This window comes from Notamacropus eugenii, chromosome 2 (assembly GCF_028372415.1).
Source record: "Notamacropus eugenii isolate mMacEug1 chromosome 2, mMacEug1.pri_v2, whole genome shotgun sequence".
Taxonomy (NCBI): domain Eukaryota; kingdom Metazoa; phylum Chordata; class Mammalia; order Diprotodontia; family Macropodidae; genus Notamacropus; species Notamacropus eugenii.
Genome location: NC_092873.1, coordinates 28,565,161 through 28,583,372, shown reverse-complemented (window position 1 = coordinate 28,583,372; position 18,212 = coordinate 28,565,161). Strand labels below are relative to the sequence as shown.

The 18,212-nt window shown below is 42.4% G+C and overlaps 1 protein-coding gene across 10 annotated transcripts in view; it reads right to left on the bottom strand.

Moving 5' to 3' along the window:
* Positions 1–840: 840 nt before the first annotated feature.
* Positions 841–18,212, bottom strand: part of LOC140524814 (golgin subfamily A member 3-like) — a 68,302-nt gene continuing 50,930 nt past the window's right edge. For 5 of the 10 annotated variants that reach the window (XM_072639608.1, XM_072639613.1, XM_072639609.1 and 2 more), the window contains 7 exons: positions 11,124–11,324; positions 10,591–10,788; positions 7,489–7,605; positions 7,060–7,199; positions 6,077–6,170; positions 5,083–5,243; positions 843–1,137 (listed from right to left, as the gene is read on the bottom strand). In XM_072639608.1, the coding sequence (XP_072495709.1) occupies positions 1,041–1,137; positions 5,083–5,243; positions 6,077–6,170; positions 7,060–7,199; positions 7,489–7,605; positions 10,591–10,788; positions 11,124–11,324 (1,008 nt within the window). In that variant the 3' untranslated portion in view covers positions 843–1,040. Of the gene's footprint in view, positions 1,138–5,082; positions 5,244–6,076; positions 6,171–7,059; positions 7,200–7,488; positions 7,606–10,590; positions 10,789–11,123; positions 11,325–15,525; positions 16,022–18,212 lie in introns of those variants that run through there. The other 5 variants (XM_072639614.1, XM_072639616.1, XM_072639615.1 and 2 more) reach the window with 3 other exon arrangements.

The window sequence follows — 18,212 nt, the reverse complement described above, 5'->3', positions numbered from 1 at the left end:
ATTTTTTCCATTCCTGTGCATCAGAAACAATGACTCCTGAGCAGGAAAGTGACAGAAATGGAAGTTTTCCCTTTTTTTTTTTTTTTTTTTTTGTAAAACTGCCTACCATGCTCATAAAGTCCAGTCTCCTGGGATTGTACTTTTCTCCATGGTTTCACTGGTTTCCTTTGGCTGGGGCGACTCTCACCTGCTGTCAGTTTCAGGTATAAACCTCAGGTTTTCACAACTGATGGAGAGAAGAGAGATCCTTGTTGTTATCCTGTCTTTGACCACTCTGCCAAGGTAAGATGGATCCAGGAATACAAGCCAAGAGCTAGCCAAACTATAGTGCCCTCCACTAACTATTGCCAATCTTTGTCCATATCCCCCTTTCCTTTCCCTCCCTCCCTCTTATGCACTCCCTCATCCTCCCACTTACCATCTTTTTTCTCTGCTTGTGTGGGACAAAAGGTCCTTCATGGACCTTCTGGTGACAGGTACCCCAACTGCTACTTAGGAACTTTGGTGCGTCAGCTAGAGAGAGGAAGGTTTGTCCCACTGAAAGAGAAGCAATGTTCCTTTGCAAATAGTTGAGAAAGAAAGGTGATGGAAACAAAATAAAACCCTGTCATGTAGGCACTTTTGTGTTGGAAAGGTATACTAAAAAAAACCAATCATTTTTCTAAAAACCTTACCAGTACATGTCAACTTCCCTAAATCTCTTTATACCAGATATTCTAGCAGCAAACTTAAACATGACAATGAGCCAAAAGAAAAAGAAAGACAATCCAAGAATTCTGAAATTGCAAAATGGGATTTTGCAACAATTAAATCGTTATAATTTTACTGTTTTTACACAACCGACTATATACAATGTATATATTTGAACAATAAAGTAAAATGTCCCAAAGAAATGTTCTCTTCTCTGGAGGAAAATAAAGCTTATTCAGATATAGGGTCGTTGCTTCACTGCTGGCTGGGTGTTGACAGGGTGGTTCAGGCAAAGATGAAATTTACGAGTTTCCTAGAAGCAGCAGATGGGAAGGTAATGGAGAGGTCCATTAAGTGACAGTCCATCGATGAGTCCATGAAGGCATCGATTCATGTATTTTGATCGTTTGATCTTCCATGTGGTGTTGAAGACTATCCATTTGTTGCCTTTTAAGAAAAGGAAACAGGTCGAAGGAATAAATACTGTGTAAAATGAACCCCGGGAACAACAGAAAGAGCTATAATAATTTTCTATCACAATTATTTGAAATATTAGTTTCCAAAGCAAACAGAAAGTCCTCGTTAACAACTGGATGTGGCTGAATATAAACTTGGGTTCTCAACCTCATACTATATATTAACATCAATTGCAGCAAGATCGTACAGTTAAGCCCTTAAGGAAACCCAAAGTTCGATGAAAATGAAATCATACTTCAAGAATTTTTATCTGTTGAGAAGAGGAACATATGATAGAATTAGATAAAAAAAGAGCAAAACACCCTTATCTCTTCACCAATAACCAAGAGAATCAAAATCAGCAGAGACTAAATAGCTCCATTAAACGTAATCTGTCAAATTAGGATGTCTTGCAATCGTAGAAATATTCAAAGGAATCACTCATCCCCTAATGGATCGAAGGTGATCTATCCACAGACAATCAACAACACATACATCAAAAATCATCTCTTGAAACCCCCCCAGAAATTATGAGTTCTGAGGACGTAGGCATCCACACATGCCAACCCAAACTTCGACAAAGAACCCCCAAAAGCAAATATCCTTAGGGCCTGTTAGATATCTTCTCCAAAAAGACTTGCTGGGATAGAGAACTGATCACCTCTTGAGAAAACCTATTCCCCTTTGTGTCACCTGGAATTCTGGTGATTTGCTAATTCCACTGTTTGGCATTCTGACACATGGGACTCAGCTTTCTTCCATGTGACTGCCTTTCAAATACTTGAAAACTGCCACAATTCCTGCAGATATCCTCTTTCCCCAGCTAATCATGCCCTCGTCCTCCCTAGATAAGCTGGCAGGGCCTGAAGACCACCAATCATTATGACTACACTTTCTACTTTACTCTTCACACTGCCTTTTGGATGTGTACTTACTGAGGCAAGGTACAGAGAGATGATTGCCTTCCTAGGTCTGGGTATGTTCATTTCTTATTTCAGGAAAGATCGCTCTAGCTCTCTTGTCTGCCATATTACACTACTGACTCAACTGGAGTTTGGAGTGCACTAAAAGGCCAGATTCTTTCAGGAAAATCTCTGCCTAATTATGCCTGCCCCTACTTTGTTAGTGAAGTAGATTTTTTGATCCTTAATTATTTTATTCTAGCAAATAATTTTATACTCCAAAGAGACCAAAGAAGAAGGGAAGAATAGATACGTGCAAAATATTTGTGGTAGCATTTGTTGCTACAGCAAAGAACTGAAGACTGAGGGTGTGTTCATCCATTAGAGAATGACTGAAAACATGGTATATGAAAGGAAGAGAGTGTTGCTGCACAGTACGGAGTTATAAAAGGAAGTGAAATCTAGGAAGGCATATGAGCTGACAGATTAAAGCACAATTACATACACTGACAGCAATGTGGTAAAGAGAAATTCCTCCAAAAGACTTGAGACTCTGGTCAATGCAATGATGAATCAATGAGTCCAGAAGACTAGTAATGAAGCAGGCCTCCATCCTCTTGGTACAGACTATAATTGCAGAATCATACTGTCTTTAGTGATAACAGATGTGTGATTCCCCCCTCTCTTCTATTACCTTAGTCTGTTAGAATGGGGGCGGATTACGTTTTCTTCAGGGTGGATTAGAAGGAAGGATATGAATATTTGGGGGGCAAGTGTAACAAGAAGATACTGATTCCAAAAATAAAAAAAAATGAGCTACAAAACATTTAATTTAAATTTAAATTTAAGAACATCCAGCAAAGAAGAGAATCAAGTTCAGAAAAGGGACATAGACATATGTAAGCCACACAAAATAAATACATACTTTGAAATTACCCAAACTACATATAATAGAGATTCATGTTTCATACACAATTCTCTTTTTCCTCTTTATTCTATCGTTGATAGAAATAGTCATATTGGTTGATGTTTGTCAAATTCTTAGTTAAAGAGACCAAAAATAATTTCATCTTACTAGATTTGACCTAATAACTTTACCATGTGAGATCTTTTGGCATCTGACTGTTAGAAGTGTTAACTGTCTTGGAAAAACATGCCATCTATGCCTAAGTCACTGAGGTATGACTACGACTTCAGTCTTGTCTTTCATCTCCTTGTAAATCCATCTGAACGTATTACTTTCTAGCCACTTTCTTCACTCATTTTGGAAAGGACCGCATGGGAAACTTGGTCAAATGATTGGCTACAATCTAGAGAAAGGATAGCTCCAGCATTCCCCTTCCTGAGCAGTCTAATGACCCTGAGAAGAAGGGAGATGAAATGAACTGGGTGTGACTTTGGGAAAGCTAACACCAGGCGCTGACACTTCCTGCTTTTCTAGCAGTTTTCTAGCCACTCCCTAAATAACATGCTCTATAATTTCTCAGCAACAGAGGTCACCCTCCTTATTCTCCATGTGCAGACTTCGCTCTCTTCCCTTTTGAGAAGATCAGGACACTCGCCCTCCTTTGGTCCTCTCCTGTGCTCCATGATTTTCCCCAAATCCTAGTTTGTGGCCTCACCAGTGACATCTGCCTTATTTTTCCCATCTTGAGAGCTCAACTGTGCCTCGTGCCCTGAAGTCGCCAAGGACAATCAGGTACCTCTCTTAACTGACGCATCTTCCTTTTGAGCAGCTATTTCAGTATAAAATGGATTCTCCTTAGTAAAGAAAACAAAAGTGCAGTAGGAGGGACTGCCTCTCTGCTCTCAGGTAGATTATACAGCTGGAGCCCTAGTCCCGATCCTTGTTTCTTCATCCTCTATTTCCACATTGAGATAAAATCTTTTAAGAAGTTTAAATTTAAGTTAAAATTTAAATTTAAGAATTTAAGTTAAAATTTAAAAGTGAGAGCCTTTTCTTCTGTTCATCCTCCCTCACAATCAAAGATATTCCAATGAAAAGAATGTAAAGGTATCCTCTAAACTGGTCAAAACAAGGAATATTGACCAGATGATGTGGGGTTGTGACGTTCTGTAGTGTCCTACTCTTCTTGACCCCATCAGGCATTTCACATGGCTTAAAATGGTCCTGCACTACAGAGGAAGAAAGCAGTCTCAGAGAGAAGGCAAGCAGGTGAGGGAGAGGGTGAACTAGCTGTCTCTATGTCTAGCTACTGATTAACATAGCCTCTCCCCTGGCATCAGAGGCCAGCTGGTCTTCTCTAGAGTCTTAAGTCTGCTTAGTGTTGCCTTCTTTCATGCCGTTCCCCTTGCCTTGGAAGCCCTTGTCTGCAGTCTCTGCAGAGTAGAATCCAAAACGCCTCTGAGAATGGTCCAATTCAGTCTCCCTTCCTTTGAATCGATCTAAAACTTAAATGTGCCTGTCTTTCTGTATTATGTGTGTCTATATACTAGAGTTGTTTGTAAGACTCTGCTAAGTTCTATCTCCTATACTCAATCCTAGGTGCACACACAGTATGTATCAATAAAGGATAGATGAGTGGAAAAAACAAAATCACTTAGAGATATCCCACTCTGGCCAGGGCTGCCCACAAGGGGAGGTCTCCTGGTAGAGTTTGGAGCAGGTCTGTGCAACCTGTGGCCCTCGGGCTCTGGAGCTGGATGCAATGAGTCCAAGGACTTCCTCTCCACATTTTCCTCTAAATTTGTCAGTGGCCAAACCTGAAATACTCTGGTAGGTAGCACAGGGCCCATGAACCACAGGTGGGGAAGGCCTGGGTTAGAGGCTCACGCTATGTTGGGGATCTGTTCAAGGGGAATTTTCTTCAGGTGTGAGTTGGCAGACGGAGTCCATAGGTGATCCTGTTCAAATCTGAACCTTTTGTTATCTTGTGAGAGGAAGCAACATGGCACAGTCACAGGGCAGGAAGAGATTTTTAGGTTGGCAGATCCACTTGTTGTGCATTTGGCATAAGTAACATGAAAGGATGTTCCAAACATACCATAATAAATGATAAACAAAAGGTCCTACCTGAGTTGGTGGAGAGAGATGTGCAGGCTGTGGAGCTTCTCCTTGCTCACAGTGGGCTGGGTATTGAGCAGCTCCTCTAGAAGGGAAGCAGGGACAGGGCAGGATGGAAGTTGAATGGGAGTCACAGGGAAGGATTTGATCTCTCCCTTCAGTTCCTTCCTCTGAAAAACAAAGGTGTTATTTGTGTTATTAGTGCCTACCGTTTAGAGACACAGAGAAAAACTGCAGGGGTGAAGGAGGGAGAGAGATAAAATAATGGTACATGTGTGCAAACCCAAGCTTTCTAAATGTGCACAATGTTACCCAGTTATTGACAGGAGGGCCCCCAAACTCAGCAAGTACAATGTTGGTGTTTTGATGGCCCCCAAGTTGTAGCTAATATTTGGATTGCATTTTCATGTTTGTAAAGCACTTGACATGTGGGAACTGATGGAGATTATATGAATTTGCCAAACTCATGATCATCAATATCATCTCCCTTAGATATGAACCAGTAGATGAGGATTTTCCATGAAGCACTTCTGGCATCATAAGCAACTGTTACTTGTACAATGGGTCATCAGGCTTCACCTTTATTTTACTGGGACATTTATTTCAGATGGATGAATTACAGCAATCATCCTCAAACGTATGGAAGTCCTCTAAAGACATAGCAGGAAGACGCCATACAGAGTGAGCCTTGGGCGTGCCATGGCCCAAAGCAAAGGATGCCTGGGACCTCTGGCCTCTGAACAGAAACATTCAGGAGCAGTTTTCTGGATTGGGTTTCATTCCAGATCTCCTGAGCAGGATAAATTCCAGAACCTGCCACTTGTTGGGGGCCTAAAGATCTTTCCATCACAACACCTCTTCCTCTTGGGACATTAACTAACTACAAACTGGCAGCTACAGAGGGAACATGATTCTGCTGGCTAAGGCTCTGCAGCATGACCACGTGACCTGTCCTGGGGAGGGTATTCTGCCCCATGAGGGAGCTCAGGTCAGGGGGCATTACCTTGCTCATCTTGCCTTGCTGCAGCTCAGCCTGAGCTTCTGCCAACTCCAGCTTCAACTGGGACACTTCCCGGTGGTGTTTTTCCTCCTGTGTCCTAAGGATGGACAGAAGAATATCAAGTAAAAATGGCATTTCTATGCTGATCTGCAACTGGTTTTGGCTATAAAGCAATCTATGTCCAGTCTAGAAGTGATGGCACCTGGTATTGTATTTTGCATCTTTCTTAATGTCATGTATACAAGACGTACAGTGATGTTCCAGAGCACTAGGGATTTATGAGCACACAGACTCCAAAAAAACACTTAAGCACAGATGTTTGATAACTACACGTTTCTGATAAATCTGCCTGATGATCCTCACCTTGTGCTGTCTGCACTAGTCACAGACACCATATGTGTTTCAAGGGTGATTTACTGTACCCTTTCTAGTTACCCTCAAGTGTGCCACCAAGGCATTTTTATGCTGGCATAAACACTGCCTATCCCTTACATCAGCTAAAAGCTTCTTTTCGAAGTTGACCTAGAAAGGGAGCCAAACTGAACCTGAGCCCCTCCTGTTCCTACCCATGCTCCCGGTGCTGATTAGAGATCAAGTCCAAGGGAAAACATGGTCTAACCAGGAAAGACTGCATTGGTAATGACCCAGACTGCATTGGCAATGACCCAGACATGAAAAGACATTGTGCCTGTGTCTCTGGCTTCTGGACCTCAGGAGATACTGGAATGTAATAATAATAATACCACGAATGGCTACATTTCTTCAACACCTACTATGGGCCAGGAACTGTGCAGAAGACTTTACAATGATCATCTCATATGATCGTCACAACAACCTTGTTGGAACAGATGCTATCAACATCCCCATCTTAAGAGTCGAGACAGCTGAGACAGACAGAGGGTGAAGGTTTAGAGCACTAAGTGCCTGAAGCCAGATTTGAATTCTGGAGTCGGAGCCCAGACAAGTCCCAGTGGGGCAATACTTACAGCAGCCTATGTGTGTCTGCCTGGAGATTCTTAGCCAGCTGCTCCTTGGCCTGCAGTTCTTTCTTCAGTTCAATGAGTTCCAAGGTGGCAGCTTTGTAATGCAGCTTGTTGTGAACGGCTTTGATCTTACTTGCTGCCACCTGTGGCAAGGGGAAGCAAGAGTCAGGCCAAGAAGCCTATTAAGTTGCATTTTCTGTGAAATGAACAGGCAAATAAGCAGACCTTTTTACTTCTGGTGTAGACAAAAAGGCCTTTCAATAGTACTCCTTGAAAGATGCTGAGAAAGCCTTTGACACTACCATCTCTGTGATATGTCTTTCCAGATCTGGCAACGACCAAAACCACATAGCCCCTGGTGAGAGCTGTTCTGAGATTCAGAGGCAGCAGGAGTAGCCACATCCACCCACATCCACCTGAGCAACCACATACCTGCTCCTTGAGGCTGTGAACATTGGCCTTCTCAGTCTTTAACGCCCTCATGAATGCCTGAATCCGCTGGTTGATTTGCTGGTCTTCCTCTACTTTTTTCTGGAGAACCACCTTGACCTAGACAACAGGAAGGCAGAGGGGTGGCACATTGTCCTGTCAAGTGTCTGGGAAACCACAGTTAGTGTAAAAAGTAGAACTAGTGTTGGGTGACAGCATTGCCACAACAGCAGACCTTAGAGTGGGGGCTGTATGCTCTTCTAGGCACTAGCTCCAAGCAGGACCATGCACATTCCAACGTGCCACTTAAAAGCAAGCCACAGAGTTTTGAGTTTCTGTGAAGAGACTAAAATACTTTTCCAGAGAAACTAGGTAAAAATGGACTACAGAGATTGCAGAATGTGGAGTATTTAGTGGTGTTTCTTAGCCTTCTCAAGCAAGCATGGTCTCTAGTGGGCTCCCTGGCCAAGTCCCTGATAAAGGCAGCCTGAGTGATAGGGGACAGAGTCAAAATGACAGAGTAGAAAGAAGAAGCTGTGGAAGCGCCCCACATAGCCCATAAAATACTTGCAAGTATGACTAAACAAATTCTGGAGCAGCAGAAACCATAAAAGGACAGAGAATTGCAGCCCAAGACAGCCTGGAAAGCCACCAGGAAAGTGTTATCACAGAAGATGCAGAGTAGCACACAGCCCAGGGTGGACGGCATGATGGGGCAGGGACGAGATATGGAAGAGGTTTCAGGGAGCCACCAGCTGCAGCATTTTCCAAATTGCTCAATCCACAAATGACAAAGACAGTTTCAAAGGTCATGAAAAAGCTCCTTTGCCAAGGAGAAAGGAATGTGGAATGCTTTACAAAGCAGAATTAGCCTAATGGAAAAGGAGGTTCAGAAGCTCACTGAAGAAAATAGTTGCATAATCATTAGAATGGAGCAGATGGAAGTGAATGAGTGTATGGGAAACCAAGAAATTACAAAACAAATCCAAAAGAATGAAAAAATAGTAGATAATTTGAAATATCTCACTGGAAAAACAACTGACCTGGAAAACAGATCCAGAAGAGACAATTTAAAACGTATGGACTACCGGAAATGCATGAACAAAAGAAGAGCCTAGACAGCATTTTTCATGAAATTATCGAGGAAAACTGCCTTGATATTCTAGAACCAGAGGGTAAAATAAAAAATTGAGAGAAACCACCAATCACTTCCTGAAAGAGATCCGAAAAGAGAAACTGCTAGGAATACTTCAGCCAAATTTCAGAGTTCCTAGGTCGAGGAGAAAGTGTTGCAAGCACCTAGAAAGAAACAATTCGAGTATGGTGGAAATACAGTCAGCATAACAGAAGATCTAACACCTTCTACATTAAGGGATCAAAGGGCTTGGAATATAATATTCCAGAATTCAAGAGAATTAGGATTAAAACCAAGAATCACCTAAAGGGCAAAACTGAGGATAATATTTCAGTGGAAAAAAATGGGTATTCAATGAAATAGAGGATTTTCAAGCCTTTTAGATGAAAAGACCAGAAATGAATAGAAAATCTGAATTTTAAACACAGGAATCAAGACAAACATGCAAAGGTAAACAGAAAACAGAAATCACAAGGCACATTCTAAAGTTCAAATCATTACATTCTTACATGGAAAGATAATATTTGTAACTCTTGAGCCTTTTCTCAGTATTTGTGTAGTTGTACAGATTGTGCCACACATACTCACACTTGTCTGGAGAGAGAGAGAGAGAGAGAGAGAGAGAGAGAGAGAGAGAGAGAGAGAGAGAGAGAGAGAGAGAGAGAGAGAACAGGGTGAATTGAATAAGAAGGGATGATATCTATAGAAATAAAATTAAGAGGTGAGATAGGAATATATTGGGAGGAGAAAGGGAGAAATGATATGGGGGAAATTATCTCACATAAAAGAGGTAAAAATATATTTTTTCAATTGAGAAGAAAAGGGAGGAAGTTGAGAGGGAAAAAGTGAAGCTTACTCTCTTTATATTAAGCTTCAGGAGGGAATAACATGCTCCCTCAATTTGGTATGAAAATCTATCTTACACTACAGGAAAGTAGAGGAGAAGGTGATAAGTGGGGTGTGGGGCGATGATAGAATGGGGGACAAATGAGCGCGGGGATATGTGGGGGGATGATAAAAGGAAGGGCAGATGGAAGGAGGGAGTAACTAGAAGTAAACTCTTTTGGGGAGAGACAAGGTCAAAAGAGAGAATAGAATAAATAGGGGGCAGGATGGATGGAGGGAAATATAGTTAGTCTTACACAGCATGACTATTATGGAAGTCTTTTGCAAAACTATACACATATAGCCTATATTGAATTGCTTTCCTTCTCAGTGTGGATGGGTGGGGAGGGAGGAAGGGAGAGAAGATGGAACTCAAAGCTTTAGGAAGGAATGTTGAGAACTGTTTGGCATATAACTGGGAAATAAGAAATATAGTTAATGTTATATAGAAATCTATCTTGCCCTACCAGAAAAGAGAGAAGATGGGGATAAGTGAAGGGAGGGGTGCGATAGAAGGGAGGGCATATTGAGGGAAAGGGCAATCAGAATACCAAGTATTATGGGATGGGGGAGGGGAGAGATGAGGAGAAAATTTGGAACTCAAAACATTGTGGAAATGAATGTTGACAACTAAAATTAATAAAAAAAACTTAAAAAAAATATATGTGTAGTGCAATTTTTCCCAGAAGAAATTTCCAAACTACGGAGCTAAGAAAAGACCTTTAGCAATGGCCAAGACAATAGCACCTTTCTAAGTAAAATAAAAAGAAGAAGAAGAAGAAACAAAGAAGGAAACAAATTCATGAGTCACTCATCTTGTTGATTTAGTCCCGGAGGTTAAAGTTGTGCCTTAATAAAACCTTGTTGAGTAAAATTACCATATATACTATAACCTTATGAAACAAGGAAAAACGTTCTCGTTTTCACTGTGGAAATTCTATCTCCACAAGGATAGATAGGAAGAAATAGTAATTCTACTCATGCCTCACAGTCAAATTGTTTCCCTCCAAACTATTCTTAAAGAAAAATGTGTTTTGATTTGAAGATCCAGGTGAACCAACCCACTAGCATAAAGCTCCAAATACCTTCAGGTTCAACTCTACTAAATCGGCTTCTCTCTTCATTGAAGTCATTTCCAAGACATTGTTTTTCTCCTGAAGGGCTTCATTGGCCTGTTCCAAAATGTTAACCTTTTCCTGCTCCTGATGTAATTGCAGAGTCAAATTCTTATTGATATCCTTCAGGCGCTGTATTTGCCTTTTGAAGCCTCTTGGCTCTTGGAGCTGGGGAGAAATTACGGTACAGGCTCCCTGTGATCTGAGCTAGTTGGACACTTTAGTGAGTAAAATATTTTGATGAATACTTATCAGGCAGAGTAATGTTCCAGGAAATAGACCACACCAATAAAATATGTGACAGATGTACAGAAGTTGTATCCATAGAGTTGTACTCAACACGATATCCCAAGAAACCAGCTTCAACCATCACAAAACCCAATCACTAGCCTGTACATTATTGCAGTCCCCACAGTCACCAGCCCATCTTTCCTGCCATTTCTCACACTCCGTTTCTGTAGCATCCCTTAACATCTCCCCCAAGAAGCAGCAGAGACAACCACCTCATCTTCCAGGTCCATGACTTTCTCCTGGTACTCTTCCAGCCTGCCCTGCAGCTCCTCATGTTGGGTCTGCAGCTCGCTGAAGGACTGCTCCCGGATGTGCAGAGTGTCCTGGACCAGGGTGATCTGTCTCATGAGATCCAGGTTCTTCTGCTGCAAGGCATCCAATAGCGAGTCTCGCTGAGGCATAGTCACCTTTCCCTGTGAGAAATCAACTCCATAAGTCACCTCCATCCAACACAACAATTCCAGTGTTCACTTGTCCTTTCTTGGGCTGCTGTTTGATTGCTAATCATTTAATATCATGTAAACCTCGAGAAAGGGCAGAGCCTGAACTAAATGACTAGAGGTAGCCCCTTGGTCTCACAGATATCTCTTCTCTACTCTCTACTTCTCTACTCCCAGAATTCCCTTTACTGTGTCAACAAGGCAAGATGAAGTAGACCAGAGCATTCTGCTATTAATGACTACCAAGGACAAAGCTCCTCAAGAGAAGGCACTATCGTAAATATATATTTCATGGACATATGCTATGTTATGTCATTTTCATGGTAAAGAAAACAGATATCCTGGGTCATATTTCAATTAATTGTTTGTCTCCTCTCTTGTCTTACTGTATTTACCACTCATTCAGTTAAGAAAATTCTTTTGCATATTATGGTTAAACATTTATGGAAATCATAAATCTGAGTCCTGCATCAGGATTGTTCTAGCATGTGTTAAAGCCTTCTCATTCTTTTGAGCACACAATCCGAATTTACATTCCTGCTCCTTAGATATGCATGTTCTCTATCTTTGGCCAGCCTGAAGGGAAGAAACAATGTGAATTAAATGCCACCTAGCCTGTTTGCCTCTTTTAACCCAACTTTCAGGCAAACAATGTTTAAAACACAAACCAAAAACAGACAAATATTTGAGTGCTGACTATCATGTCTTAGGAGTACACATCTCATGCCTAATTTTCTGGTTTTCTCACACTAAATCTGGTCTTGTCAGTGTAGAGAATTGCATGTATATGAGCTAGGTCGAGCTCACTGGAAATGTGTATTACAGAATTTTCTGCGGAATACAGCAGTGAAGTGACTTCCTCAAGTTCACACAACCAGGAAGTGTCTGAGGTAAGATTGGAACTTAGGTGTTCCTGGGGCAGCTTGGTTGAACAAAATATAGAACCCTGGACTTCGAGTGATGAAGAAATGATTTCATATCTATCCACACACAGGTCTGCCAGAGTCTGACTCCAACATGAAAAGGGTTTTATTCTCTTTCTCCTGACACCATGAGGACACAGGTGGACCCATTGGATTGTGCCCATGCGAGCTTCACTACATGGCCATAGCAGTTGCCAGTCACACTTCTTTGTGGCTGATCTGTGGGAAAGCTGCTTCCCACTTTCCTACCCTATTGCTCTCTATGTTTTCAGGCTGTGGACTCTACTGTGCTCCCTGTATTGTAGCCATACATCAACACTGGAAGAATACTGGTATTCACAAAGGGTTCTTTGGATGGAGGAGAAAAGGTCCCAAAAACCAACCAATGATTTCTAAAGGAATAAGAATTAAAGGGTTAGAAAAAGGAATACACTGGGAGAAAGGGAAAGGGAAAGGTACAATGAGGTAAATTATCTCACAACAAAGAATAAAGAATGAACTATAACAGTTGAGGGGAAGATGGAGGAGGTGGGAAACCTTAATCTTGAACCTTCACCGTGAACCTTATTCTCCTCTGTACTGACTCAAGCAAGGAATGGCACCAGAAGGAATAACTCAGTTATGTATAGAAATCCATCTCACACTGTTGGAAAATTGAACGGGGAAGGGCTAGGAGAAGGGGGTGCTTCTCATTGAAGAGAGAGAGGTGGAGGCAGGAATCAGAAGCAGTTCATGTTCAAGGAGGGATAAATGTTACACACACTCCTCCAAGCTTGGTTATAAAAAGATGAAGGGGCCTTTTAGTCGTTACAGAAAACACTGGACTAGGTGGTGACGGGGGGATGGACACAGTCTATCTAAAAAGCCTGATTTTGGGGGAAGAGAAATTTCATAATTTGTTAGGTTTGGAAAGTTCTCGGGGAAATCCTTATTTGGTGGAGAGATTTTGAAAATCATACAAGATTTGGTACTTTGACATTTGGCATTGGAGTACCATGAATGAGGAAATTGAGTCTTAAGAAAATTTTGTTTTGGTGGAAGAACAAGAAAAGCATCCTTTAGAAAGATTCATTTTTCTGTATTTGGGTCACCAAACAGGAGAAATAGCATACACTTCCATAAGAAAAATAAGGGTATGAAGGCTGCATGGTAATTTTAAATTGTGTCAAGATCAAGTTTGTAGCAGAATTGACAAAAGATAGAAGATTTCTACATAAAGACGGGAAGAAGTTCCTTTTTTGAAGATGACTTAGATGAGCATGCAGATCAGAAATCTGCCTCAGACTGTGTCTCCCCCAACCCCTAGACTGCTGTGTGAGATGAGACTTCTAAATGTGCAATTATATTTTATCTTTTTCTTTTGGGTCTCTATATCTGTCCTTACCAAAGGGACTGCCCCTTTGACTTATTAATGCGTTGATCATCATCTTCTCTTTCCCTCTTTCTATATTTGTTGAGAACAATCTATTCTTGCTTAAAAGGGAAATGGATGGAAGGAAGGTTGTGTATGGAAAAGAGAGTGAGATAGCATTCATCAGAATGGAGACAGATGTGGAAAAAAGATTTGAATACATAAAAGAGGATGAATTGGGAGGAATGAGTACAATTTTTCTCTCCACAGAAATTACGTAATATATGAAATGAAGCCAAAAGGGATCCATACAGGCCAGAGAGTTTTGACTTGCAAGAAATACAGGAAAATAAACTAACTGTAGGAGACACTATCAACGTGAATTAGTGCTAGATTATTTTCTAGCAGAGGAAGAGGGAAATTTGAGCAATATCATGGAGAAATCATTTCCCTAAGTTCAGAATAGCCATCAGTAGAATGGGAGACATAAGGAAGGAGTTATGTTTCACAGAGAAGGTAACACACAAAGCAAAGGTCCAACTGGTCTGGAACTTGTTTTGAGGTTAGAAGGCAGCTAAGTAGAATAAATGTGAAGTGTAGCTTGGAATTCTCATGAATAAGAAGCTAAGAAATGTTGATTTCTCTTCTAGGAAAGCTAAAGGTTCATTTTCACGGTCATCCCATACCTACAGGTATGGGAAGGGAGAACATGGTATTGGAAACTATACACCCTGTATTACCTAGTCAATGAGGTCCTAGGGGACAGACTTTGTAGTCAGGTAAAGGTTTTTAAGGCTTACTTTTGTTTCTGGAGGCTGTTCTATTCACCCCTCCAGAGTGTGAATAAGTTATTTCTCATGGTCTTGCCTCAGAAGCTGGTGTTTGGCTGAGGTCATCAATGGGCTGGGCCCGTTATCCCTGGGCCCAAATGTCAGCTACCCTTACAAGCCTAGCCCTCCATTGTCTTACCTCCAGGGAACCTTCAACTACTGCCCATTCTTCATGCTAGCAAAATGCTTTTTTATTGGTTTCTGCTGTCCTGATGCCAACTTATTGGTCACGCCCTTCAAGACCCTCCATAAATCCATTCTCCACTCACCCCAGACTACTGGAGCATGCCTAGATCCCTACCACAGTCTTTCTGAATATAAGACCCAACTTGCCTCCATGATAGTGCTCAGATTCCATCTGGACCTTATCACCAGGGTTCAGTTTCTAACTGGTCCATGTGTAAGTCACAAATGTACATGTCCCTAACCAGTCTACCCCAAATGGAAGACCTATAATCAACTTTTTCTCTGGCTGTCAAAGAAGGCTTGGTTCAGTTTATCTGGGAAGGGCAGGGGTTTGCTATTTCAGGTTCCGACCACCCCCAAACCTCAACACAATGACTTGCCCAAGGTCACATAGCAACGAAGAGTCCAGTGCAGGATTTCAACCTGGCTATTATTGCTTCTATAATGAAAAGTTTCTAACAGCACTTACATGCTGCTTTAAGGTTTACACAGCATTTTCTGGAGCTAATCTCCTTCTTTCCTCCACATACTCCTAGCACTTAGAAGCTATGACTGTTTTTGAACAGATTTTTCTTTGACATACTAGGAAATGGTGGCTGAGAGATCTCAGGGGCCCGTACCAGGTTGGAAGGGGGAGATGGGTCCTCCCACCCGGGAGGTTGCCTCGCCGCTTCTGGGCCAGCTGAAGAGAACCAGGCAGGCCTGGGCTGAAGCAGGCCCAGGGACCAGGGTGAGGGCCTCTCAAGTGACCCCCGAGGCAAGGAGACAAGAAAGGCAGGAAAGTCCTTGTGATTCTGAGTGTTGAGCCACTGGCAATCTGCTGTACTAAGGGCGCTACACTGGGGAAGGGGGAAGGTAGGTCCCTGGGACCTCCATGGTCTCACCCGATCTGTGTTCCCTGAGTGCCAGGGATGGAGGGCACTGGGCCAGGCAAGGTAGCTGCTGTGTCCAGCGATGCCATGGCAGAACGCCCCGCTACACTGTTTCCAGATGTGCACGGCACAGCCGACCAGCAGCACGACAGCCAAAGCGCACAGCAGCTCCCAGACTAGTGTTGGCCACTCTCCTGGCCCCTTGTCCCACCAATTGGCCCCCCACCACCCCTCCTCCCACCGTAACGCCCCCAAATTTCCCATCCCCCACCACATAACACCCTGGAAGCACACTGCCTCCCACTAAGGCTTGTGCTCCCACTCAGTCTCCGGCCCCCTTGGCAGCTTCAGGGTCACCAGGGTACTTGAAGGACCTCCAATCCACCTCCTCTGTGGATCCTGAAGACAACTGAGGGCTCCCAGTGAACCGTGCACAAACGGGAACCAGGCAACCAACGAACGTTCCAAGTTCCCCAAGACACAGGCTCAACCTAGGCACTGGAATGCCAGAGCCTATATGCCCTTGAGCCCCACCCCCTCAGTTCTAAGGATGGGGCATCTTAACTGATCTAATCACTCCTACCCCTTGAATGGATTGGAGACAGTTCTGCCCCACCCAGTCCAATGGACTTCACTGAACCAGCCCCAGTGTCCCCAGTCAACCACAACTACCAACCCCAGGGACCTGGCCACACAGGAGCCTCCTTCCTCACCCCCAGGGGTCCCTCAGTCAACTGAGCCCCCAGTTGAATTCTCTAGGACCACCGAAGACAGGTCAGATCTGGTCAGATTTTCCCATGTCCTAACCCTCCTAAGGCATGATGACAATCTCTGTACACCTCCCTTGAGTCCAACTTGTTGACTCCCTCAGGGGTACCCAAGCAGGGTTCTGCAGCAGCAGTATCCTCATCAGGAACACCACCATCACTAGACAAAGGTGCTAGAGGAGGTTGGAAGAAGCTCACATTTGGAAATGGGGACTCAGGGATGATTCCCTGGTCAGACCTCTCTTAATCAGGGTGCTTCTCTTTTCATTCCTTATTTATCCTTTCCATAGTTTGCTTTGCATATCGTTATTTGCATGTAGTCTCCTCTGGTAGAATGTGAGCTACATTCATGGCAGGCAATGTCTTTGGTCTTTTTTTGTTTTCCCAGTGCATCACCCATTACATGCTGGGTCATCTCCAGTCATCCTGATGAACATTTGGTCACTGGACCCAGAAGGCTCAGCAGGAGAAAGGGAGGTTGGTGAGGCGGTACGCCCTAACCTCGCTCAAAACATAGTCAACTGCAAGTCATGTCAACTTTACTCTGATGACATGGTCTTCTTCAAAAACTAAGGACAAACACAGACCTATGAGTAGACGTAGATGCTTGAATAGGGATGCAGCTAGCTGGGTACCTCAGTTCATCTTTTCGATTTTGTAGACCCCTACCTTCTCCTCTCCAAAGGAAGGTAAATTTGAATGGCCAGAGGGCCACCAATAAACGTGGGGTTAATTGGCTATATTTCTTTCTTTTTTTCTCTTTCTTTCTTTTGTTCTGTCTTTCTATCTTTCTTCCTTCCTTCCTTCCATTCTTTCTTTTCCTCTTTCTTCATTTCTCTCTTTTTTATTCCTTCCTTCCTTCCTTTCTGTCTCTCTGTCTGTCTGTCTGTCTTACTTTCTGTCTTTCTTTCACTTTCCTTCTTTTCTTGCTTCCTTCCCTCCTTCCTTAAATTCTTCCTTCTTTTCTTCTTTCTTTCCTTCCTTCCGTCTCTGTCTCTCTGTCTTTCTCTCTCTCTCTCCCCAAACCTTAAAGCAAGTACACTCATACATGGCACACCAATATGTCCCTGACCAAACTCCACTTAATATTTTTCTGAACCTTCTTGGTTTAAATGATTATCAGTAGTCACTGTTGCTCTTTCCCTCCAGTCGTATTTACTCATATTTTTTTCTTTTGATCATTACAATGGCCATTCCCTGATTATTTCTTAAAGAGTTCTATTCATTAAACATGCATAATCACTCTCTAAGAGAATTCCAGAATAGGACTTAGCAGAAAAAAACAACATCTCCCACTGCATCCCGGCCCATCTCCAGTTATCATGATTAATATCTTGTCACTGGATCCAGAAGGCTTAGGAGGAAAATACGAGGCTGGTGACCTTGCACAGCCCTCCCTCACTCAAAACAATGTCTAATGCAAATCACGTTATCATTTCTCTGATGTCCTTCAGAGGCCTTGGAGTCCAAGTCTTTCCCAAACAAAGGAAGAATACAACAGGTAGAGTTTCAATAGGAGCCTCAGTTGTGTGGAAGAAGGTGCAGTAAGACTGCCAAAGAGACTTAGGGGGATTCTGTTTTAGATAGCTTGATCCATGGCTGGCCAAGGTGGGAGAGTACCAACTCTTGGGAGCATCTTTAGAGCTAAATAGATTAATGTTTGGTAGTATTCACTTGTCAATGCAAGTGATCCTGGGAGTTGCACTTAAGGACCTCATTTAAAGCTTATTCAATTTTTTTATGAAGATGGGACTAAGTATTTCATTTTCTCTCCTGTTGATCTGATCTATTTACATTTATATATATATTCATGTCTTTCTCTAAAATGGTTTCATACATTGGCACGTTATTAAGCATAATATCTCCTTTAAATTGCTTCAATTTTACATTAATTAGTTATAAAGATATCTTTACATTTTGTTTTTTACATAT